Genomic DNA, 25,699 nt, shown 5'->3' with positions numbered 1-25,699 from the left:
GGACCTGAGCACGTGACCATCGATATCCAATGGGAGATCACTCCACGGGCATGCTCAGTGACCCGACATGGGGACTTAGTCCCTGGAGAAGCTCGCTGCTGAGCAGCATGTATTGTCATAGCTGCGCCAGAGGTAGCAGCAGCAAGCAAACCCACGGAGCTGGTCTGGGCAGAACGCCTGGACCGACGAGTTTGCTGAGCAACCTCCTCTGTGGCTGGAGAGGAATGGGAGACCGCTGGAAGTAAGGCTCAGGATTCTTGCTGTGCAGCAACAGAAATCCGACGCCTGGCATCCGTATACCATTTTTTCTCGCAACCTTGCAAAATGGACATTTAACGGTTTTGAGGCCTGCACATAATTTAAATCATCAGCACCAACCCTATTTATTGCCTCAACATCAGGTGGCAGCCTCCAATCTGCCCATTTTGGTGCTCTGCTTGTGTGGGTGTCTTGCGGGTTGTTAGCAAACATGTCTGACACACTTCAGTTCACCCCAACTGACCGTGTTCTCTTCAACTGGGTTTTGTCCAGGCGCTTTGGCCAGCCATACCCACTGATTGTGGATCTGAGGAGGAGGAGACGTATGTGGGTTCATCCACTTTTGAGGCAATGACTCACAAGAGGTCATTTTCATCCCCTCTATTCTTCTCTGCGGGTTCATCTGGAAAAATTTTACAAATACTGTCGCATGAGCCTTGCAACATTTGATCTACTCTTGGAGACAGTGCGCCCTGGGATCCTGTGACAACCTTTCAGGACACAAGGATGCGCAAAGCTATATCTGCAGAGGAGCGACTTCTACTCATATTACGGTATGTACTACACAACCACATTCTCTATGTTCATGATGTGTTTCCCAAAGTATGTTTTTTATTTTGTCCTAAGTTTAATGCCCTCATCTTATTCCAGATATATATAAACTTACAGACCAGAATGTTATGTGTAATATGTACTGAATATCACGTAGTGATTATGCGACAAAATATATGTGCGTTAGTAAATATGAATCACTAACAAGTTTGATATGTATGTACCTGGTGTTTTGTTAATTTGTGCATTCTAAAATGTTCCATTTCTGTTGTTCTTCAGCTTCCTGTCCACTGGTCTGTCTTATGCCGCTCTCCACCATGAGTTTCTCATTGGAAGATCTACCATTTCTGGCATAGTCAGGTCGATATGTAGTCAAATATTGTCAAGACTACATCAACTCGTCATGCCCCAGCCCAGGATGGAAGACTGGTTGAGGATATCAAGGGACTTTGAGGAGGAATGCCAGTTTCCTAATTGTATTGGGGCCCTTGATGGCAAACATAACCGGGTGCGTAAGCTGCCGAACTCTGGCTCCCAATTCTTCAATTATAAACAATACTTTTCTGTTGTATTGTTGGCTCTGGCCGACCCTCAATACAAGTTTATAATTGTTGACATTGGGGCATATGGAAGGACGGGAGACTCTAGAGTCTTCAATACTTCCATTATGGGTCGACGGCTACGCACCTACCAGTTGGATCTACCACCACCACGCCAGCTACCAGGATCCCCTCAAGAATCAGTCCCTTATGTCCTTGTGGCAGATGAGGCGTTTCAGTTAACGCGCAATGTCATGAGGCCATATCCCAAGTGCAACCTGGACCACCGGCGCTGAATTTGTAACTTGCGCCTATCACGTGCTCGGCGACTGGTGGAGTGTTCCTTTGGCATTCATTGGGTCAAATGGCGGGTCCTCCAGTCTGCCATTCAGCTGAGTGAACAAAATGTAAATGAAGTAATTAAAGCATGTGGAGTTGGCTATAACTTCACCAGGATACATAATTGTTCCTCCTCTGCTGGTGTTGAGCGCGGGTCAGACAATGTACGTAGGGCGAGACCATCTATCAACCCTCAACGTAGACCGCTCTCTGGGCTCAAAGTGCGTGATATTTTCACAAATTACTTTGTCACCTGAGGGGGAAACTTCTTGGCAAGAGCATGCTGTGTCTATGTTGTAAATGTTTGTTTTTGGACTTTGGGAAACTATATATATTACAACCCCTTATGTCTTTTCTCTGTTTATAAATCAATGTATAAGCATATGGCAGCATGTCGTGATGTAAGTGCATCATTGATAAAGATAACAACAATTGAAAGATAAAACTTTTTATGTATCCTTTTTTTAAAGGTCTTGTGAAGCCTTTTGTTATTTAGCAAAATGGCCAGAATTGGCCTTAGAACACAAACAAATTTTTATTATGCTACAATTTAGCATTTAACCACAAAAACACATACAAAGTTATAAATTGTAGTATGTAGTGGGGGGAGAAGGCGGCAGCCCAGCCTGTGTTGCCTGATGGCTAGTGTGGCCACCTTGGCCCTCGACCTGTGTGTGGGCATACTCTTGCCCATGATGGAGGTAGTGGGCCGGCTCATGGGCTTCAGGTGGATACTGGGCACTATATTGGAGACGACTCTCCTGTTGAGGCTGGTAGGGCCGTGAGTCAAAACCACCAAAATGGCCATGTCGTCCCCAACCAGATTGGGACCAGCCTCCAACATTGGCTGGGAACAAGTGGCCATATTGGTGTGCTGGGTTATACTCTGACATTTGGGAATGATGTTGCCAATGTTGGGTAGGGGGGGAAGGGTGTGAGGTGTAGGCCCACGTGTAGGAGGATCCTCAGACCCTGATTGAGCAAGTACTTGGGGGTGTGGGTTAAGACGCATGAGATTCCTGGGTGACAGGTGCCACCTCTCCAGAAACTCAAACAGCTCATAAGGGGTATTGGGGGTGTGCTTGCGTCAATTAGGATCTGAATGCATCCTCGCACACGTAGCCGCACCTCACGGGGAAGGGAACAACGATAATGGGAAAGGCTGCGTGAGTACTCCTCCTCCCCATCATCAGTGGCAACTCTGTTACGAGAATTTTGGTCCCCTGTATCCACATTGGTCGTGGTATCAGTGGCAGGGATATGGCGCCTTCGTCTACATCGCCTGGATGGCACAGCATGCTGGGGGGAGCCCTCTAGCCGAACAGTTGGGCTGCTGCTGTTGCCCTGTTCATCCTGGATGTCGGGTGGTGATGCAGCTGACGGTCCTTGTTGTGGCTCTGTTCCTGGTGGTGGTGTTTCTGGTGGCGGCCCAGGTTCTAGGGCAGGATCAGGTCGAGCCGGAGAAGTGACTTGGGCCTGGCTCCTTGGAAGGTCACAAGATGGGCCATACACCTCAACCCCTCCACCTACAGCATCGATGATGGCCTCTGATTCAGACCCTGTCTCCCTTTCAGTGATGTTAGACTGAGTTCTGTGATTAAATATAAAATGTAGAAAAAGGACATTTTTGATCGGGCCCTATAAAGCATTTGTGTCGTGGTGTTTTTGTTATACTTACGGTCTGAGATCCATAATTGGAGCGAGGAACGACAGGCGGTCAAAAAAAACATATTTCCGCTTTGTGTAGGCCCCTGAACCACTTCTTGCCCGCTGCTGGTGCTCACGGCGATACTGGTCACGGATGCTGCGCCAGCGTCTCATCACATCTTCGACTGAAATGTGACATAAAAGAATGAAAACTTACAATTTGCCGAAAACAAGTTTTTGAACTAGTATCAAAGTCATGTGGCCTACTAGGGTGTGAGTTCTACCCAGGGTGGCATATAGCATTGGTGCAACCAGGCCAGATGCACAGGGTCACAGTAACTCATGTGGCAATTAGAAACTCTTTAAACCGTTTTTGCTAGGCATTTTGAGGAGCTTGGGGACAGGGTAACATTCTCTCAGGGTCAAACAGTGGGTCCAAAAATAATTTTACAAGCCACAAGAGCCCAATATCAGAAGCACAGGATGTGGGGGGGCCTACATACATAATTTATGTGCACGTACTTATGTGCTGCTGCTCCTTACATGGCCGATCACCAAAATCAGGGAATATTTTGCGACATATGCGCCTCCATGCAGCCTCCTTTCTTGCCCGGTCGGCATAATGTGCATCCCGTTGGTCCCATAATTCCGGGCGATCATGCACAAGAACAATTAGCAGCTCCACATTCAGATTCTGGTAGGGTGCCATGATGCTGTTCTCCGTGGAGGCGTACTTCCTATATGTCTGGAGTGCTTTTTGAGCTAATTTGCATGTCTAAGCTTCCTGATGATGGATTGGCCCATTTCCTGTGACCAGGAAAAGTCTTGCGTATTTCTCGCAAGTCACACGGGTGGTCCGTGCGTAATGAGATTTTTTTTGCGCAGCACCCATAGACTTGCATTGGCGTACTACAGTCGTAATACGCTGACAATCACAGCATGCTGCGATTGGCACGGACCGTAGAAAATACGAGAGAAAAATACGGCTGATGGGAGCTACCCCATAGAGAATCATTGGTCCGTGGGCAATGCGTTTTTTTATCGCCTCTCACTCGTCCTTATTCCTCTCTAGTGTGACGCCGGCCAAATACTGATGTGTGAACGTGGGAGTTGTCCAGACTTTCACCAAAAAGGCCGTGCACATCTCCCCAGAATACGATCGGAGGTATGCCTAGTTACATGACCAGTCTACTTGGTCTCGTCACCAGCGTTGAAGGATTCTCACAGCGTGGACAACCCCTTTAAATTGGTATTTATAGTGACACTAGCTGAAGAGCCCGGTGCTGCCCGGGCATAGTAACGAACTACGGTTAGTTATAACAAATTATAATAATTATATCTATATATATATATATATATATATATATAAAGCTGAGTGTAGAGCCCGGCCCATTCCACATAGCCACATTCACTATAATATCCCACATCATCCCGTCAGCCAGAGCTACCGGACTACTACCCATAGTATCCCACATCATCCCGTCAGCCAGAGCTACCAGACTACTACCCATAGTATCCCACATCATCCCATCAGCCTGAGCCACCGGACAACTACCACTAATATCCCACATCATCCCGTCAGCCAGAGCTACCGGACTACTACCCAAAATATCTCACATCATTCCGTCAGCCAGAGCCACTGGACTACTACTCCTAATATTCCACATCATCCCATCAGCCAGAGCCACCGGACAACTACCACTAATATCCCACATCATCCCGTCAGCCAGAGCTGCCGGACTACTACTCATAATATCCCACATCGTCCCATCAGCCAGAGTCACCGGACTGATACCACTAATATCCCACATCATCCCGTCAGCCAGAGCTACCGGACTACTACCCAAAATATCTCACATCATTCCGTCAGCCAGAGCCACTGGACTACTACTCCTAATATTCCACATCATCCCATCAGCCAGAGCCACCGGACAACTACCACTAATATCCCACATCATCCCGTCAGCCAGAGCTGCCGGACTACTACTCATAATATCCCACATCGTCCCATCAGCCAGAGTCACCGGACAACTACCACTAATATCCCACATCATCCCGTCAGCCAGAGCTACCGGACTACTACCCAAAATATCTCACATCATTCCGTCAGCCAGAGCCACTGGACTACTACTCCTAATATTCCACATCATCCCATCAGCCAGAGCCACCGGACAACTACCACTAATATCCCACATCATCCCGTCAGCCAGAGCTGCCGGACTACTACTCATAATATCCCACATCGTTCCATCAGCCAGAGTCACCGGACTGATACCACTAATATCCCACATCATTCCGTCAGCCAGAGCTACCAGACTACTACCCATAATATCTCACATCATTCCGTCAGCCAGAGCCACTGGACTACTACTCCTAATATCCCCACATCATCCCATCAGCCAGAGCCACCGGACTACTACCCCTAATATCCCACATCATCGCCTCAGCCTGGAGTCAGAACCAGAGCGCTGAGTGGAACGGTCCTAACTTCCATAGTGGGGATCCCTTTAAGAGAGGCCTGGCGTCAGAACCAGAGCGCTGAGTGGATTTGCCCTGACTTCCATACCAATGATCCCTTTAATAGAAGCCTGGGGTGAGAATCAGAGCGCTGAGGGATTTACCCTAACTTCCATACCGGAGATCCCTTTAAGAGAGGCTTGGGGTCAGTACAAAAGCGCAGAGTGGATTTTCCCTCACTTCCGTACCGAGGATCCCTTTAAGAGGGGACTTGGGTCAGAACCAGAGCGCTGAATGAATTTGCCCTAACTTCCATACCGGGGATCCCTTTAAGAGAGCCTGGGATCAGAACCAGAGCGCTGAGTGGATTTGCCCAGACTTGCATACCAATGATCCCTTTAATAGAACTGTGGGGTCAGAATCGGAGTGCCGAGGGATTTGCCCTAACTTCCATGCTGGAGATCCCTTTAAGGCTGGTTTCACATTAGCGTTTTTTAGCGCAGTGCATCGTTCGCGTCCAAGTGCATGCGCCCCTATGTTTAACATGGGGGCGCATGGTCTAGCGTTTGCACGCTTTTGTATGTGTTTCGTGCGCATGCGTTTTTTGTAGGGTGCGCCTAGGCGCGCCGGACGCAACCTGTTGCATTTTTGGTCCGTCCAGCCTGTGTCAAAAAAATGCATGCGCACGGAATGCACCAAAATAACACATAGACATGCGCACGCCTGCGTTTAAAATCGCATGCGTTTTAAGAGTTAACATGGCTAGAAACGTTTTCGCCTAAAAAAAAGCAAACGCATGCAAAACTCATGATGCGGTTTTTTGCATGCGTTTCTGTTGCGTATGAAGCGCAGCACTAAAAAAACGCTAATGTGAAAGTAGCCTTAGAGAGCCTGGGGTCAGTACCAGAGCATTTCAAGGCAATTGCCCTGACTTCCATACTGGGGATCCCTTTAAGAGAAGCCTGGGGTCAGAATTAAAGCGCTGGATGGATTTCCCTGACTTCCATACCGGAGATCCCTTTAAGAAGGGCCTGGGGTCAGTACCAAAGCGCAGAGAGGATTTACCCTAAATTCCATACCAATGATCCCTTTACGAGACCCTGGGGTCAGAACCACAGAGCTGAGTGGAACGGTCCTAACTTCCATACCGGGGATCCCTTTAAGAGAGGCCTGGGGTCAAAACCAAAGCGCTGAATGGATTTGCTCTGACTTCCATACCAATGATCCCTTTAAGAGGGAAGATGTGCCTATATGATGGAGGATGTATGATGGGTATATGGGCACACAGGAGGGGGATTCATTTCTGTCATGTGATCTCTGCTCCTTTCTGGGGGGCAGAGAATGGCTGGGAGCTTATGTTCCTGGGGATGCTAGATTTCTCCCACCATGCCAAGTGGGAAAACTGTTGGTCATAGCAATCAATCACAGCTCAGCTTCTTAGCTCTGGTGAGAGTGACATTGCATACTGCAGCTCATTTACAGGGTCTGGACTAATGTATGTTGCACTTATGGGGAAACCATAGCATGCAGACTGGTTACTTCATGAGGTAGTTTAATAAGGAAAAGATATTTAATCAAGTGATAGAAAAAAATAGCTCAAATCAAGTCTAGGAAAAAGAATCCCGCCAGAACGGGCATCGCGCATGCGCACATTGCATCCATTCGAACTTGCATTTGCGTTCCATAGGAAGGAAGTGACGTCACGGGGAATGTGAGGGCGGAAGTGTGTACCATGTGGTAAGCAGTGACTGACATAGGTGAGTGGTTCGCGTTGTTTTTAACTTGTGTGCAGTTTATTATAAGAGGTTTACACACCGTAAAGCAGCGCCACAGTCATCACTGACTCCATAGAACTGCGCTGGACAAGCGATACGTATAGGGTCCCGTGCAGTTAACTGCTTCTATGACAGCAACCAATCAAAGCTTAGCATCTCAGTGCTGGTTAAAATGGAATGTCTGATTGGTTACCCCGAGCAGTGTTTCCACTTTGGTTGCTATGGGCAACCTCTCCATCTTTTGCCTTTTCTAGACCTCCGCCTTGTTGTCTCCCTCATTTCAGTAGCCAGTTTTTCTGACACCTGCTGCCTTGTGGAGTGGATCTGTGCAGTGTTCCCCATGTCAGTCCTTCTTCACAACATATCATTCCTGTAAGGGATGCTAAGCTATGTAGTAAGGGTGATTGGACGGTCGCGCGAAGACATTTCTGGTCTGAGTGATGTCTGTGTGGAAATGAACCGCACACGGGCCGGTGCTAATCAGTGACGTACTTCACTGACCAATAGTCTGTATGGAAAATGGGCCGTACACGGACTGCGCTCGGGCCGGTGCTAATCAAGGAGGTACTTCACTGACCAATAGTCTGTATGGAAAATGGGCCGTACACGGACTGCGCTCGGGCCGGTGCTAATCAAGGAGGTACTTCACTGACCAATAGTCTGTATGGAAAATGGGTCGTACACGGACAGTGCACGTGCCGGTGCTAATCGGTGACGTACTTCACTGACCAATAGTCTGTATGGAAAATGGGCCGTACACGGACAGTGCACGTGCCGGTGCTAATCAGTGACGTACTTCACTGACCAATAGTCTGTGTGAAAAATGGGCCGTACACGGACAGTGCACGTGCCGGTGCTAATCAGTGACGTACTTCACTGACCAATAGTCTGTGTGAAAAATGGGCCGTACACGGGCCGGTGCTAATCAATGAGGTACTTCACTGACCAATAGCCTATGTGGAAAATTGGCCGTACACGGATAGTGCACGGGCCGGTGCTAATCAGCGAGGTACTTCACTGACCAATAGTCTGTGTGGAAAATGGGCTGTACACGGACTGCACACGGGCCGGTGCTAATCAATGAGGTACTTCACTGACCAATAGCCTGTGTGGAAAATGGGCCGTACACGGATAGTGCACGGGCCGGTGCTAATCAGCGAGGTACTTCACTGACCAATAGTCTGTGTGGAAAATGGGCTGTACACGGACTGCACATGGGCCGGTGCTAATCAATGAGGTACTTCACTGACCAATAGCCTGTGTGGAAAATGGGCCGTACACGGATAGTGCACGGGCCGGTGCTAATCAGCGAGGTACTTCACTGACCAATAGTCTGTGTGGAAAATGGGCTGTACACGGACAGTGCACGGGCCGGTGCTAATCAGTGAGGTACTTCACTGTCCGATAATCTGTGTGGAAAATGGGCCGTACACGGACAGCGCACGGGATGGTGCTAATCAGCAAGGTACTTCACTGACCAATAGTCTACGGAAAGTGGGCTGTACACGGCCAGTGCACGGGCCGATGCTAATCAGTGAGGTACTTCACTGTCCAATAGTCTGCGTGGAAAACGGGCCTGTGCTAATCAGTGAGGTACTTCACTGACCAATAGTCTGTATGGAAAATGGGCCGTACACGGACAGTGCACGTGCCGGTGCTAATCAGTGACGTACTTCACTGACCAATAGTCTGTGTGAAAAATGGGCCGTACACGGGCCGGTGCTAATCAATGAGGTACTTCACTGACCAATAGCCTATGTGGAAAATGGGCCGTACACGGATAGTGCACGGGCCGGTGCTAATCAGCGAGGTACTTCACTGACCAATAGTCTGTGTGGAAAATGGGCTGTACACGGACTGCACACGGGCCGGTGCTAATCAATGAGGTACTTCACTGACCAATAGCCTGTGTGGAAAATGGGCCGTACACGGATAGTGCACAGGCCGGTGCTAATCAGCGAGGTACTTCACTGACCAATAGTCTGTGTGGAAAATGGGCTGTACACGGACTGCACACGGGCCGGTGCTAATCAATGAGGTACTTCACTGACCAATAGCCTGTGTGGAAAATGGGCCGTACACGGATAGTGCACGGGCCGGTGCTAATCAGCGAGGTACTTCACTGACCAATAGTCTGTGTGGAAAATGGGCTGTACACGGACAGTGCACGGGCCGGTGCTAATCAGTGAGGTACTTCACTGTCCGATAATCTGTGTGGAAAATGGGCCGTACACGGACAGCGCACGGGATGGTGCTAATCAGCAAGGTACTTCACTGACCAATAGTCTACGGAAAGTGGGCTGTACACGGCCAGTGCACGGGCCGATGCTAATCAGTGAGGTACTTCACTGTCCAATAGTCTGCGTGGAAAACGGGCCTGTGCTAATCAGTGAGGTACTTCACTGACCAATAGTCTGTATGGAAAATGGGCCGTACACGGACAGTGCACGTGCCGGTGCTAATCAGTGACGTACTTCACTGACCAATAGTCTGTGTGGAAAATGGGCCGCACACGGACTGCGCTCGGGCCGGTGATAATCAATGAGGTACTTCACTGACCAATAGTCTGTGTGAAAAATGGGCCGTACACGGACTGCACACGGGCCGGTGCTAATCAATGAGGTACTTCACTGACCAATAGCCTGTGTGGAAAATGGGCCGTACACGGATAGTGCACGGGCCGGTGCTAATCAGCGAGGTACTTCACTGACCAATAGTCTGTGTGGAAAATGGGCTGTACACGGACAGTGCACGGGCCGGTGCTAATCAGTGAGGTACTTCACTGTCCGATAATCTGTGTGGAAAATGGGCCGTACACGGACAGCGCACGGGATGGTGCTAATCAGCAAGGTACTTCACTGACCAATAGTCTACGGAAAGTGGGCTGTACACGGCCAGTGCACGGGCCGATGCTAATCAGTGAGGTACTTCACTGTCCAATAGTCTGCGTGGAAAACGGGCCTGTGCTAATCAGTGAGGTACTTCACTGACCAATAGTCTGTATGGAAAATGGGCCGTACACGGACAGTGCACGTGCCGGTGCTAATCAGTGACGTACTTCACTGACCAATAGTCTGTGTGGAAAATGGGCCGCACACGGACTGCGCTCGGGCCGGTGATAATCAATGAGGTACTTCACTGACCAATAGTCTGTGTGAAAAATGGGCCGTACACGGACTGCACACGGGCCGATGCTAATCAATGAGGTACTTCACTGACCAATAGTCTGTGTGGAAAACGGGCCACATGCGTACTGTGCACGGGCCGGTGCTAATCAATGAGGCACTTCACTGACCAATAGTCTGTGGAAAATGGGCCGCACACGGACTGCGCTCGGGCCGGTGATCAATGAGGTACTTCACTGACCAATAGTCTGTGTGGAAAATGGGCCGTGCACGGGCCGGTGCTAATCAATGAGGTACTTCAATGACCAATAGTCTGTGTGGAAAATGGGCCGCACACGGACTGCGCTCGGGCCGGTGATCATCAATGACGTACTTCACTGACCAATAGTCTGTATGGAAAATGGGCCGCACATGGACTAGGCACGGGCCGGTGATAATCAATGAGGTACTTCACTGACCAATAGTCTGTATGGAAAATGGGCTGCACACGGACTGCACACGGGCCAGTGCTAATCAATGAGGTACTTCACTGACCAATAGTCTGTATGGAAAATGGGCCGTACACGGACTGCACATGGGCCGGTGCTAATGAGCGAGGCACTTCACTGACCAATAGTCTATGTGGAAATGAGATGCACATGGACTGTGCGCGGGCTGGTGCTAATCAGTGAGGTGCCGTACTTCACTGACCAATAGTCACATGGGCAACTCTGATTTTTTATTCGCTCGGGTTCAGACTGGCTTATTTCATGGAAGGAGCTCCCCCAAATTGAAGCCGCCAGCGATCCTCAGCCCGTATTAAAAAAAAAACAAAAAAACCAGTCCTGCTCGGTGGTGGTAGACAAAGGAGAATAGAAGGAAGAAGACTCCATTTTTTTGCAGCTCATCAAGAGAATGCCAAGAGTGTGCAAAGCAGTAATTAAAGCAAAAGGTGGCTACTTTGAAGAACCTAGAATATAAGACATATTTTCAGTTGTTTCACACTTTTTTGTTAATTATATAATTCCACATGTGCTAATTCATTGTTTTGATGCCTTCAGAGTGAATCTACAATGTTCATAGTCATGAAAATAAAGAAAACTCTTTGAATGAGAAGGTGTGTCCAAACTTTTGGTCTGTACCGTATGTGGATAGAGGATGTGCTCTAGCTCATAGAGGGGGTACTGAGCTGTCCGTGGTGAAGTCCCCTGCATTAGCTAATGGCTGAATTGGCTACATAACTGCATAAAACATGTAGACTAAATGGTAGCCATGGACAGGGGCAGCTTTTGTGGAATGGGCCACTGAATTTTGCATCAGAAGTGAGCATTGCTGATGACGTGACACCACAAAGCTGTTAAGACGCATGCATGATCAGGTATCGTACATATGTCCTATTCTAAGGAGGAGTACAATGTCTGCCTTTCATGCACGCATCTGGGCAAGTGTGTGGGGTCGTAACGTCATTAGCGCCAGATAGCCACTATATGTAATAATATTGTAAGTACGTCCTAACTTAACAGAACCTTACCATAAATGTGTCTTTATATTGTTAGATATTCTAAAAGAAAATCACAATGCTATCAAGACCTAAACCGGGGGAGTCTGAAGAAGATCTTTTAGAATTCCAGAAGCAGTTTCTTGCTGCCCGAGCATCGGCGTCGGCCACCGTTGTTAGGAAGGCGGATAAACGAAAAGGGGAATCTGAAGAAGCAAGCAAGGGGGCTGCTGAAGGAGCAGGAAGAGATGTTGTGTCACTGCAGGGTAAGGACTGATACTTGCTGCATGTATATATTCTTATAGGTCTGTGTGCGACCTTTGTTCCGTTCAAGATCGTGGGGGCCACGATGGTTGGACCCCCAGTGACCGTAAAGTTATCTGCTATCCTTTGGAAACTTAAGAACACCCATTCAACATTCATTTTTTTTTTTTTTTCTTTTTAAAGATTTTTCTGATTTGCCTCCTATTTTGACCCCGGGGCCAACTAAGATATCAAAAGTTGCTGGAACAAGGGTTCATTTTGCTGAGGAAGATCTAGAAGACATATGTGAAAGACATGACGAACACATCACGGCCGTCATCTCAAAAATCATAGTGAGTAAGATTATGCCAGTGTGTTGTAGATGACCGCTTGAGAGATTACAGAGGAATTCCATGAAGTTAGTTTATGTACAAAAACAGGCTGTTCAGGTTGTGAGGAGCGTCTGCCTCCCCCCATACCCATAAAGTGGTCTTCCATTGAGTGACCCCACAAGTCTAAAGGAGGCACAGAAATGCATTCAATTATGTCTTCAACTCCCAGACTATATGTAAAGTGCCACATGCACGTTCAGTCAACTTTCCATGTTTCCCCCTATTAAGCATGCTTGCAACGCTGAGCACTCACACCATACGTGTCATTCACTGCGATAGCCCTTATTAGCCAGTCATGAAACTGTTTGCTTAAAAAAATAGAAGTGTTAATAGTTTTTTTTTCAACACAAGGAGAATGAACAACAGAGAAATCAAAATCAAATCGATATTTGGAGTGACCACCTTTTGCCTTCAAAACAGCATCAATTCTTGTAGGCACCTTTATTGTCTGTGTATGTCATGCTGCTGAATAAAATTATTATTATTAATTGTGCACAGTTTTTGAAGGAACTCGGCAGGGTGTTTGTTGTAAACATCTTGGAGGACTAACCACTAATATCATCATCTTCAGCGTAAAAAAGAACAAGAAGTCCTGTAAGTGGTCATATGGCCCCCAAAGAGCCCTGATCTCACATGATCCAATCTATCTGTGAATTCGTGAAGGATTTACCTAAGCCGCATCCACAGTAGATCTGTGGTTACTTCTCCAAGATGTTTGGAACAACCTCTCTGCCGAGTTCCTTCAAAACCTCTTCAAGTGACAAGTACCGAGAAGAATTGAAAGACCTGATGTTTTGAAGGCCGACTGCGGTCTCATCAATGATTGATCTGATTTAGATTTCTCTACTGTTCACTCACTTTGCATTTTGTTCCTTGCTAAAAAATAAACCATTAACACTTCTACTTTGGAAAACATTCTTAAGTTGTAGTATTTTTACACTCCTGCCTAAAACTTTTGCACAGTACTGTATACCATGCATTGATAACTTTTCCTTGATTTCCTTGTTTTTAAGGAGCGAGACACAAGTGCTTCTACCATCACAGCTCCTCTCCCCACCGGAGAAGCATTTCCTCGAGTCTTTCACAGATCGGAGATAACCAGTGTGGTAAGAGACTGCTGTTTTTTGCTCAGTGTGTATCTGTGCATCTTCTTGCTAGGGTTGTCTGGCTTTATGATGTTGACAAACTTTCCTTTCTATGTTATATGGATGGGAATATGACACCTACACCTCCACCAATACATATTATACCATTCACTCAACATACATTACTGATAGCTTATTGAGGGAAATAAAAAAGATAGAGTTAAAAAGTAATATATTAATGGCAACATATCCCATTGTATGCCTGTATTGTAGGATACATTGCGGACAATTGTCAGGCCAGTTTAACAGTCTTTGCTCCAATGCTGGTCATGATGTCTGCTGCCTGTGCCACTCTGCATGAAGGAGATTTATATTTCAATCCCACCTGACTTGTGCAATGGCCAAAATACCACAAAGCCATCACATGTGACCGTAGCCCACTCTTCTCCAGCTACTCTGTCCTTTGCATTGATCTGCTCAGCCTAGGTGCTTTTTTTTCCCTGCCTGCTTCAAAGAAGTGTACGCTAGACTAAGCATAGGATGATGACTAGGGAAAAAGCCAGCTCAGACCATCGTAAATCTCACCTTTTAAAACCATTGCTCTATAAAATCAATATAGAAAAAAAAACTCAATAGCACTCAAACGATGATGATCAAAGATCCAAACTGGCTTTTCTGTGACATTTAGTGATTGCTTCAGCCTTGGATATAGGCTTCTCTTGACTGTTCCCATCTGCTGAGATTCACGTGCCGTTATTATACATTTACCGGTAGTTTTTAAAACAAGTGGATCTTAAAAGAGAGAATATAAAGGAAATATTATATTTCTTTGCCTTTCTTATCCATTCCTGGTTGTGGCTTCAATACCTAAAACGGATTGTATCACAGTGACTTGTGTGCAAGATGCTCTAGCAACATTGTGACTGCAAGACTCAAGCAGGTCACTTTTATCTGTTAACTGGGAAACTAGTGAAAATTGGTGATAGATCCTTATAAAAGTGTCGCCCATCAGCCGAGAGGCAAACAAAACATTCATTAATTGTCTGAACGGATCGTTTATGCAGCCACCAGCCTCTCCTGTTAACATCGGGAGATGTACGGCTGTCACAATGCATGCTGTATGGGAATGTGAACAGGCCTTTAACCCCTTTACACCCAAGGGTGGTTTGCACGTTAATGACCGGGCCAATTTTTACAATTCTGACCACTGTCCCTTTATGAGGTAATAACTCTGGAACGCTTCCTTGGATCCCGGTGATTCTGACACTGTTTTCTCGTGACATATTGTACTTCATGTTAGTGGTAAAATTTCATTCATATAACTTGCGTTTATTTGTGAAAAAAATGGAAATTTGGCGAAAATTTTGAAAATTTTGCACTTTTCCAAATTTTTATGCCCTGAAATCACAGAGATATGGCACACAAAAAACTTAATAAATAACATTTCTCACATGTTTACTTTACATCAGCACAATTTTGGAACCAAAATTTTTTTTCTGGTTAGGAAGTTATAAGGGTTAAAATTTGACCAGCGATTTCTCATTTTTACAACACCATTTTTTTTATAGGGACCACATCACATTTGAAGTCACTTTCAGGGGTCTATATGATAGAAAATACCCAAAAGTGACACCATACTAAACACTGCACCCCTGACCCTACTCAAAACCACATTCAAGAAGTTTATTAACCCTTCAGGTGCTTCACAGGAATTTTTTGAATGTTTAAAAAAAAATGAACATTTAACTTTTTTTCACAAAAAAATTACTTCAGGTCCAATTTGTTTTATTTTACGATGGGTAACAGGAGAAATTGGACCCCAAAAGTTGTTGTGCAATTTGTCCTGAGTACGCTGATACCTGATATGTGGGGAGAACCACTGTTTGGGTGCATGGCAGAGCTTGGAAGGGAAGGAGCACCGTTTGACTTTTTCAACGCAGAATTGGCTGGAATTGAGATCAGACGCCCTGTTGCGTTTGGAGAGCCACTGATGTGCCTAAACAGTGGAAACCCCCCAATTGTAACACACCCCTAGCCCTAAACCTAGCCCTAACCCTAATGGGAAAATGGGAATAAATTTTTTTAAAATTTTATTTTTCCCTAACTAAGGGGGTGATAAAGGGGGGTTTGATTTTCTATTTATGGCGGTTTTTATGTTTGGCAGCTGTCTCACGGTAAAACACGCTTTTTATTGTAAAAATAGTTTTTGCATCACCACATTTTGAGAGCTATAATTTTTTCCATATTTTGACCCACAGAGTCATGTGAGGTCTTATTTTTTGTGGGACGAGTTGACGTTTTTATTGGTACCATTTTCAGGCACGTGACATTTTATGATTGCTTTTTATTCTGATTTTTGGGATGCAGAATGAACAAAAACCAGCATTTCATGAATTTCTTTTTGGGGGGGAGGTGTTTACACCGTTCCACGTGTGGTAAAATTGATAAAGCGGTTTTATTCTTTGGGTCAGTACGATTACAGTGATACCTCATTTATATCTTTTTTATGTTTTGGTGCTTTTATACAATAAAAACAATTTTGTATAAAAAATAATTATTTTTGCATCGCTTTATTCTGCGAGTTAAAACTTTTTTATTTTTTCGCCGATGACGCTGTGTGGTGGCTCGTTTTTTGCAGGACAAGATGACGTTTTCAGTGGTACCATGTTTATATACGTATGTCTTTTTGATCGCGTTGCTATTGCACTCTTTGTTTGGTGGTATGATGATAAAGCATTGTTTCTTGCCTTGGTTTTTTTTTTTTTTTTTGAAGGTGTTATCTAAAGGGGTTAACTAGTGGGACAGTTTTATAGGGTGGGTGTTACGGACACGGTGATACTAAATATGTGTATTTTTATTGTTTTTTTTATTTACAAAAAAAAAGAATTTATTGGGGAATTTTTTTTAAAAATTTATTTAGGAATTTTTTATAAATTTTATTTTTACATATTATTTTTGTTTTTCTACCTTATAGTAATGTCTCAGTGTGGGACATTACTATAAATTGTCAGATCGCTAATCTGACACTTTGCAGTGCACTGTGTCAGATCAGCGATCTGACAGGCACTGCCGACGCTTTCTCAGTGCCTGCTCTCAGCACGCAATGAGAAAGCCGCCTCCCTGCAGGACCCCGAAGGTCACCGCGGCCATATTGGATCCGGTGGCCTGCAGGGAGGAGACCCTCGGAGCAGCGCGAACACATCGCGTGGCTCCGAGGGTCTCAGGGAAGCTTGCAGGGAGCCCCCTCCCTGCGCGATTCTTCCCTATGCCCCCGGTACACTGCGGTCATGTTTGATTGCCGTGTGCCAGGGATTAATGTGCCTGGGCGGTCGGTGACCGCCCCTGGCACATAGTGCCAGGTGTCAGCTGTGAGATAATCAGCTGACACCCGGCCGCTATCAGCGGCGCTCCCCCGGTGAGCGCCGCTGATCGCGTATGACGTACTATTCCATCCATGGGACTTAAGTCCCAAGTTACATGGACGGAATAGTACGTCCAATGTAAGGAAGGGTTTAAACAAGCTACAATTGACTTTCATGTAGCTGATCAAAGCTCATTATGAGCAGAAATTTGCTGTTGAAATTGCACTTTAAGTCAGTGCTACAATTCAGTCAATCGTTTGGGCATAGTACTTGCAAAGAAAATCACAGCTTGTGCTAATCCGAACTTCACGTTTGTGCTCTTAAATGGGTTGTTCTGATCTTCTGACGAAAGTCTACAGTCGCTATGCAACTGCAGACTTGTGAATTTTTACAACGTGCACAGCACACACTGTCAAGATTAAGTCTTGTTCTTACAAACGTCACACACGAGACTAGTGTGAACAGAACTTTATTTTAATATTATTTCATTTGGTAATTATTGAGCACGGAATCTTTAAGTTAGGGCTCCTTGGAAAAAAACACATTTTAGTTAGTACCGTAGTGGTAAAAACTAATGCAGCCAAAAATAGATTACATCCGCTGTGCCTTTGATAGCCTGTTAATGTTTCATAAATGTATAGAAAAAGAGTCTACTATACAAAAAACTTACATGGGAGTCAAGGAAAAGAAAAAAAATCCAACTAGCAAAATTATATTTCTCTGTAACTTCATTGGGGGACACAAGAAACCATGGGTGTGTGCTGCTGCCACTATATGGCTGACACTGCACAAAAAAAGTTAGCTCCTCAGCAGTATTATACCCAACCGACCGTCACTAGGATATTCAGTTTAGCTTAGTGTCAGTAAGAATTCGACACGGGTCTTTTACTAGACTCATATCTACCTCAGTGTTCGTCGTTTCTTTTTTACTCTGGAGGGATGCAGGGTGAACAGTCACAACTGTACTTTTATGTAAAGACTCTGATACCCCATATCCTCATATGTCTAGCCGGCAGGACCCTATCTCTTAACACAGAAGAGTGTTTAGGTGATCCGAACATTGGTCCTGGCCCCTGTCTTCTTCCCACTTGCCCACCAGAGCCTGTCGGTTTCAGGAGGCATGGGCGTCTCACATTCCCAAGAGGATCGGACATCCAAGCAAAATTTGGATGGAGAGGTACATCTCCCTTTCTTTTCTCTCTGTCAGGTGCCCAGAGGTGTCAGGGGAGAAGATCCGGACAAAGAATAAGAAAAAACGGAAGGATGAGGATAATGTAAAGATGGAGGAAGATGACAGAAGGAGAAGGACGAATTTTACTTCCCATCCCCCCAGTTGTCTATTGTTCTAGGGTTTATTGTTAAAGGGGCCTTCTTTTTCCCCTGTCTTTTATTCAGAGTTTGTAGTAGAGGGGCCTTCCTTTTAGATATAGGCCGTTTTTGATCTAAAGGGGGCCTGTGCCCCCCTTCACCTGACAAGCAGTCCAAACCTCCGCGCCGCCCTCCCCTGTCTCTGGGCCTCAGTTATGAATTTAGACCCCGGCTTAAGTGCGGTCTAACTCGAGCAGTTAGCTCCGTCCCCTTCTGGGCATCTTCGGGCGGGCTTTTTTTCCCGCCCGTTGAAAGAACGCCTTCTCCCCTCTTGTTTGTGGCTCAAGCTCTGCCCACTTCCTGGTGGTAGCTCTGTCCACTTTCGGCCTCGCCGAGCGGGCTTTTGAAGTAACATCCCTCTTCTCTCCCTCTGTGTGCGCTTTCTCCTTGTGGTCGCCATTTGCTGTCATCCAATCCCGGAAGATGGCATCTCTACAGGGAACTCTCTCATCTCCTCCACTATTATCCTGCAGCCCTGGTTGTCTCTTGGAGCCCTCTACAGTCCGGAAGCAGACCTCAGGACTTGCATCTTCCTGTGAGTAGCTCTACTCTGCAGACTGACACTCTCCTCTGCAATCTCCCTCTGTTCCCTAACCTTCTGGCATTAGTGGGTCTGCTTCTCATCATTCCTAACCCTAAAGGAGAGCGTTCTCGTCTTCCTGCCTCCTCTTCTTCCTCTGCTCTTGTCAGACACTTTGATTGCACCTCATGTAATTGCAAACTCCATTCAGGCCAGTCCTCTCCCCGCTGTCAGGACTGCAGCAGCACCCCTGCGCCTGCTACCCAGAAGTCCCTTTTTGCCCCAGGAGAGAGTGGTGCCCCCATCCCAGTGTGGGCTACGTCTCTGTCGCATGCGGTCATGGACCTTAGCAAGGTATCTCAGTCCCTGGTGTCCGTCCTTGACAAATTTTTCCTTCCTTCCTCCGTCGCTACTGTCGGATCGCATGAGTCTCCGGCTGTGACTACCCTCAGGGGCCTTAATAGATCTAGGCGGGAGCGTCATTTTTAGTCTTTCCTGCCGCTCCCTCTCTCTAGATCTGATCTCTGCCGAAGGACATCTTTTTCCCAGGTCTCTTCCCTGGAGTCTGCCATGGCAGTTTTGTATGTATTTTCCGAGGATTGCTCAGACCCGGACTCTCACTGGACCTCTAATAGGAGAGACATGGTCCAGAGCCTCATTGTGACTGTCAACCAGACATTTAACATCAAGGATAACGCTACGGAACCCACAGAACAGTTGGTTTCGTTTAGACAGTTGAGACCAGCTCCTAAGGTCTTTGCCCCTCATAGAGAATTTGAGGAGGTACTTTCCAAGGAATGGGAAAACCCGACCAGCCGCTTTCACAGAGAGAAGCGCCTCAGCATCCTATATCCCTTTTCCCCTGATCTCACTGCTAACTGGACCACTTCTCTGACTGTGGACCCTCCGGTTTCCAGACTATCTACCAACACAGTCCTCCCTCTTCCGGATTGAACAACTCTCAAGGACACCAATGACAGGCTCATAGAATCATTTGCGAGTTCAGCCTTTAAAGCGGCCACCTCTTCATTGTACCCTGCCTTTGCCTCCACCTGTGTGGCAAAGTCGATAATGGCATGGGCTAATCAGCTCCATCAGGGCATTCTTTCTGGAACCCGACCGGAGGAATTGGCTGACCAAATTGCTCATGCAGGGAAGTACATGGTATCCGCCTCCCTGGACTCGGCTGCATGTGCTTGGGCGTCAAGCAATACAGATGCCATCCGAAGGACCATTTGGCTTAAGTGTGGCAGGTGGACTTATCCTCAAAGAAGTCCCTTACCAACTTGCCTTTCCAGGGCTCCCATCTGTTTGGCTCCAAGTTGGATCAGATTATTAAGGAGGCCACTGGAGGGCCGAGTTCTCTCCTTCCTCAGGCCAATCCTCGCCTTTCTTCTTTTGTCATGTGAGTTTTGGTACTTTCAACGTTTCCCTTCTACGGAGGAGTTGTCCCACCAAGAGAAAGCCACAGGTTCGCCAGTATAGGAAATAGGTTTCCTTTAAATCCTCCAGACGTTTCCGTGACGTGAGGGGTAGATCCCCCAGGACCTGTCCTGGTAGATTTTCCTCTACGTGACTCGTCATGGATCTAAGATTACTGAACGGAGGAGACCTTCTTTGTCTTCTCAGGATGGAGTCTCTTCGTTCAGTAATTGCTTCCTGGGATCCGCAGGTGTTTTTTGTTCCATTGAAGCCTTTATTCACGTTCTTCAGGGCATCAGAGATTTCTTCGTTTTGTGACGGACGGGTCCATTTTTAATTTGTCTCCTTCCCTTTTGGGCTCTCGACCATTCCCAGAGTCTTTGCAGAGACTGTGACAGTGGTTTTTGCACATTCTGCGGATCACAGGTTCAGTGCTCTTCCCGAACGTTCTCATCATGGCTCTACCCGTCATTCTTGATTCCCTTCCTTTTTGGCTGGCTTGGACTCATCCTCTGTAGTGTTCTCTCATCAGGCTACCTGGTCAGGGCAACGTGCGTCTATCCAGCTAAGGCCGCCCCCCCCCCCCCCTTCCTTTTCGGAACACGGACTCATGCGTGCAGAGGGCCTCCGGGTCAACGATTGCTTGCAGGATCCGGAGGGCAATTTGAGGCTTACCGGGTCAGAGCAGAGCACCTTCTCCTTGGTTTAAGGCACACTCTACCTGGGCAGGGTGCGCCTCCTGGCAGTACTCATAGGACCTCCGCCCTTCTGCTCTGATAATCGGTCCTCCATCCACATGTTCGCAAAATTTTTCAGGGTCCATCCCTATGTTTCGGCGAATGCCAGCTTAGGTAGAAAGACCTTGCAGGTGGCAGCGGTGAGTTCTCCATCCCGAGTGGAGTTTTCTGCTGTTCCCGCTCCTTGGGTTCTGCTTTGGGACGTTCCATGGTTTCCTGTGTCCCCCAATGAAGCGTTAGAAAAAACAGGATTTTTTGGCTACTCCTGCAGGTGTCTCCGGTGCTGCCGGGGCTCTGCCGGGGCTCTGCCGACATTTTATGAAAGGCCAGAGCCCCTGCAGTTCCATGATTTTCTGTGTGGTGGACTCCGGGAAAATGGCCGCCGGGGGCGACGCATGCGCAGTTGGAGATCACGGCACCAAGATCTCAGGAGATGAGATCTCGGTGCTGAAATCTCATCTCCCGGGATCTTGTTCTTGATCTGGTTTACATCCCTGTGTATGCCCCTTGGTAACTTTGTCCTGTAGTTACCCTTCTAGGAGTTTTCCTTCAGCTCCTAGCTCTCTGGAGCTTAGGCCACGCCCCCAGCAGTCACATGCTTCAGGTCCTGTTGGTCTGAAGCACGCACCTTCATCGCTGCCTCCCCGCTCCACAGGTATCTTAGAGCACACTTTATCTTACTCGGGACACGCGCACTGGCTCAGTGAGCAAGTGCAGTGCGGTGTTCTTGACAAGTAGCAGAGTCTGAGTTTAGGCTTTTAAAATTAATTACACTGCCTTTCTGACATGGATTTTTCAAGGTAGATACACCAACCTCATCAGGTGTAAGGTCAATTTATCAAAGTATGCAGTTTGTATTGCTTTAAGGGGCTTTACTGTGTTTTTTCTTCCCAAACATGGGCAAAGAAGTAGGGCATAAAATAAAAAATAATCGTTACTGCTTCTGTTCTGGTCCCTGCTAGGATTATAAGTGATGGCATCCTGTTGGTTATTCACATGACCGCTGCAGTAAGTCACTAGCCTAGATGGTTGTGATTGCCTGTCATCTATGAGTCCAGTGATTGGTTGCAGCGGTCATATGAAAGATGGATGGGAAGTCATTACGTCCACTACCGGCATGGACCATTAGAAAGTTGGGACTGTAAGGCGTAAGTAATGCCTATTGGTACTTCCATCAGTGCACAATTGTTGTTGACAACAAAGATCAGTTGTTGATCAGATCTTAAATATTTTAAGAGGTTGTCGATGACTTAAAAAAAAAAATATATATATATACAGTTGTGGCCAAAAGTATTGACACCCCTGCAATTCTGTCAGATAATACTCAGTTTCTTCCTGAAAATAACTGCAAACACAAATTCTTTGGTATTATTATCTTCATTTAATTTGTCTTAAATGAAAAAACACAAAAGAGAATGAAGGAAAAAAGCAAAACATTGATCATTTCACACAAAACTCCAAAAATGGGCCAGACAAAAGTATTGGCACCCTCAGCCTAATACTTGATTGCACAACCTTTAGCCAAAATAACTGCGACCAACCGCTTCCGGTAACCATCAATGAGTTTATTACAATGCTCTGCTGGAATTTTAGACCATTCTTCTTTGGCAAACTGCTCCAGGTCCTTGATATTTGAAGGGTGCCTTCTCCAAACTGCCATTTTTAGATCTCTCCACAGGTGTTCTATGGGATTCAGGTCTGGACTCATCCAGTGCTTTCTCTCAAACAATTTTCTAGTGCTTTTTGAAGTGTGTTTTGGGTCATTGTCCTGCTGGAAGACCCATGACCTCTGAGGGAGACCCAGCTTTCTCACACTGGGCCCTACATTATCCTTCAAAATTTGTTGGTAGTCTTCAGACTTCATAATTCCATGCACACGGTCAAGCAGTCCAGTGCCAGATGGAGCAAAGCAACCCCAAAACATCAGGGAACGTCCGCCATGTTTGACTGTAGGGACCGTGTTTTTTTTCTTTGAATGCCTCTTTTTTTTCTCCTGTAAACTCTGTTGATGCCTTTGCCCAAAAAGCTCTACTTTTGTCTCATCTGACCAGAGAACATTCTTCCAAAACGTTTTAGGCTTTTTCAGGTAAGTTTTGGAAAACTCCAGCCTGGCTTTTTTATGTCTTGGGGTAAGAAGTGGGGTCTTCCTGGGTCTCCTACCATACAGTCCCTTATCATTCAGACGCCGACGGATAGTACGGGTTGACACTGTTGTACCCTCGGACTGCAGGGCAGCTTGAACTTGTTTGGATGTTAGTCGAGGTTCTTTATCCAACATCCTCACAATCTTTTGTTGAAATCTCTTGTCAATTTTTCTTTTTCGTCCACATCTAGGGAGGTTAGCCACAGTGCCATGGGCTTTAAACTTCTTGATGACACTGCGCACGGTAGACACAGGAACATTCAGGTCTTTGGAGATGGACTTGTAGCCTTGAGATTGCTCATGCTTCCTTACAAGTTGGTTTCTCAAGTCCTCAGACAGTTCTTTGGTCTTCTTTCTTTTCTCCATGCTCAATGTGGTACACACAAGGACACAAGACAGAGGTTGAGTCAACTTTAATCCATGTCAACTGGCTGCAAGTGTGATTTAGTTATTGCCAACACCTGTTAGGTGCCACAGGTAAGTTACAGGTGCTGTTAATTACACAAATTAGAGAAGCATCACATGATTTTTCGAACAGTGCCAATACTTTTGTCCACCCTCTTTTTAATGTTTGGTGTGGAATTATATCCAATTTGGCTTTAGGACAATTCTTTTTGTGTTTTTTCATTTAAGACAAATTAAATGAAGATAATAATACCAAAGAATTCGTGTTTGCAATCATTTTCAGGAAGAAACTGAGGATTATCTGACAGAATTGCAGGGGTGTCAATACTTTTGGCCACAACTGTATATGTGTGTGTGTGTATGTATGTGTGTATATGTATGTGTATATATATATATATATATATATATATATATATATATATATATATATATATATTCACACACAAACACACTAACGGGTCCAAATGTGCTAAAATGAAATAAATCCATAATCACCTGGTTAAATCCCTGCCACTTTGGTGATCCTGCCTGTGTGTTGACAGGTCTTGCAGTGATAATATGCCAGCCATGTGACTACTGCAGGCAATCATTTGTCTCCATACAATGTGGCTATGTAATGTACTTGTAATTACTTTTTCTGGTAACTTACTCTGTCCCCCTGATTATGGGTGTTGGATATGGAAAATATTGGTTACTAGGTACAGACCTTGCTGCGCAGCCCTGCATCTCCCTCCTAAGCTGACGATTTAAAGTTGCCTTCCGCTCTTTCTCAAATCGACTTCATCTCTTGCATGGAAATCCATTTTCAGACATTAGTGACATTGCCTGGATGTACATGATGCAGTGACATAGTTTCCTTGGAAACTATAAAACATGATGGATTTCTGTGTGTGCCGTGCATAGACAGCTCATTAGCAAGGGAAGCATTGGAGGAGACCTGGCGGCAGACACTTTTAATTTCACTGAATGACACATTGGTTACAAGAATCATTTTAACAAAAAGTCATTATCAAGAAAAAGATCTTACTTTTAAGTATTTTTCATACCACGTGCACCTACTACACGTTTTTTGCAGCGAAAGCAGAAATATTGAGCATTGTATTAACATTTAGCCTGTCACTTTAAATAGCGATCTCCCCGCATGTCAGGATTTAGGCGTGGCGCTTATTGTCTTTACAGTGCTAATATTCATTCACACAGCCGTATTTAATGGACAACCCCCGATCCAGCCAACTTTGAGATACCTGCACAGGCTGTGTACGCTAACTAGGGAGGTTGTCACTTTTTTGTGTTTGTTTTCGATCTGGTTTTGCTAAAGGGCGTTCTAAGAGCAGAGGACATGGGATTATGAGGTTCTCCAGATCAAGAACTGCTGTAGCTTTTTGCCCTGTCCAATATTCATGGCCCGGAGCAAACGCTACTAAGAGAGCACAGAGTCCAGGCCAACTGCTCCGAACAGTCCATCAAGCAGGACGAAGATAGGATGCTGGGGAGCCGTGTAGTCTTGCATTAGATGATTAGTCAAGCCCTTTAAATGGCGCTTTATATACCGTATAAGTCTATATAATACGGGTGAATGCAGTGGTAATCGGTGACTTCTTTTTTCTTCTTCATTCAGCGCAGATCTCTGACTTCCTACGACTACAACTCGTCTGTGCAAAATGTAACACATTTCTGATCTCATTCATTATGCCCCTCATTTCTGGCTGCCCTACATATGCTCATTTATTGGAAAACTGAGATATAAAACCAATACATATATTGAGAACTCTAAACCTACAGCTGCCCAGGCTTCTTGTCAGATTGCGGTACCTTCGGGACCCTATGTCTGACCAGTCTGCCCCATCTATAGT

General features: G+C 46.1%; 1 protein-coding gene across 2 annotated transcripts in view; it reads left to right on the top strand.

Annotated features, from left to right (window-relative positions):
* The first annotated feature begins 7,421 nt into the window (after positions 1 to 7,421).
* Positions 7,422 to 25,699, top strand: part of RPAP1 (RNA polymerase II associated protein 1) — a 128,589-nt gene continuing 110,311 nt past the window's right edge. For both annotated transcript variants that reach the window (XM_073586378.1, XM_073586369.1), the window contains exons 1-4: positions 7,422 to 7,549; positions 12,228 to 12,435; positions 12,617 to 12,765; positions 13,818 to 13,910. In XM_073586378.1, coding sequence (XP_073442479.1) covers positions 12,249 to 12,435; positions 12,617 to 12,765; positions 13,818 to 13,910 — 429 coding nt within the window. In that variant the 5' untranslated portion in view covers positions 7,422 to 7,549; positions 12,228 to 12,248. The remainder of the gene's footprint in view (positions 7,550 to 12,227; positions 12,436 to 12,616; positions 12,766 to 13,817; positions 13,911 to 25,699) is intronic.

This window comes from Dendrobates tinctorius, unplaced genomic scaffold, assembly GCF_039654945.1.
Source record: "Dendrobates tinctorius isolate UK_male_01 unplaced genomic scaffold, ASM3965494v1 ptg000010l, whole genome shotgun sequence".
Lineage (NCBI taxonomy): Eukaryota > Metazoa > Chordata > Amphibia > Anura > Dendrobatidae > Dendrobates > Dendrobates tinctorius.
The sequence above is the reverse complement of the archived record's forward strand: the minus strand, read 5'-3'. Positions and strand labels throughout refer to the sequence as shown.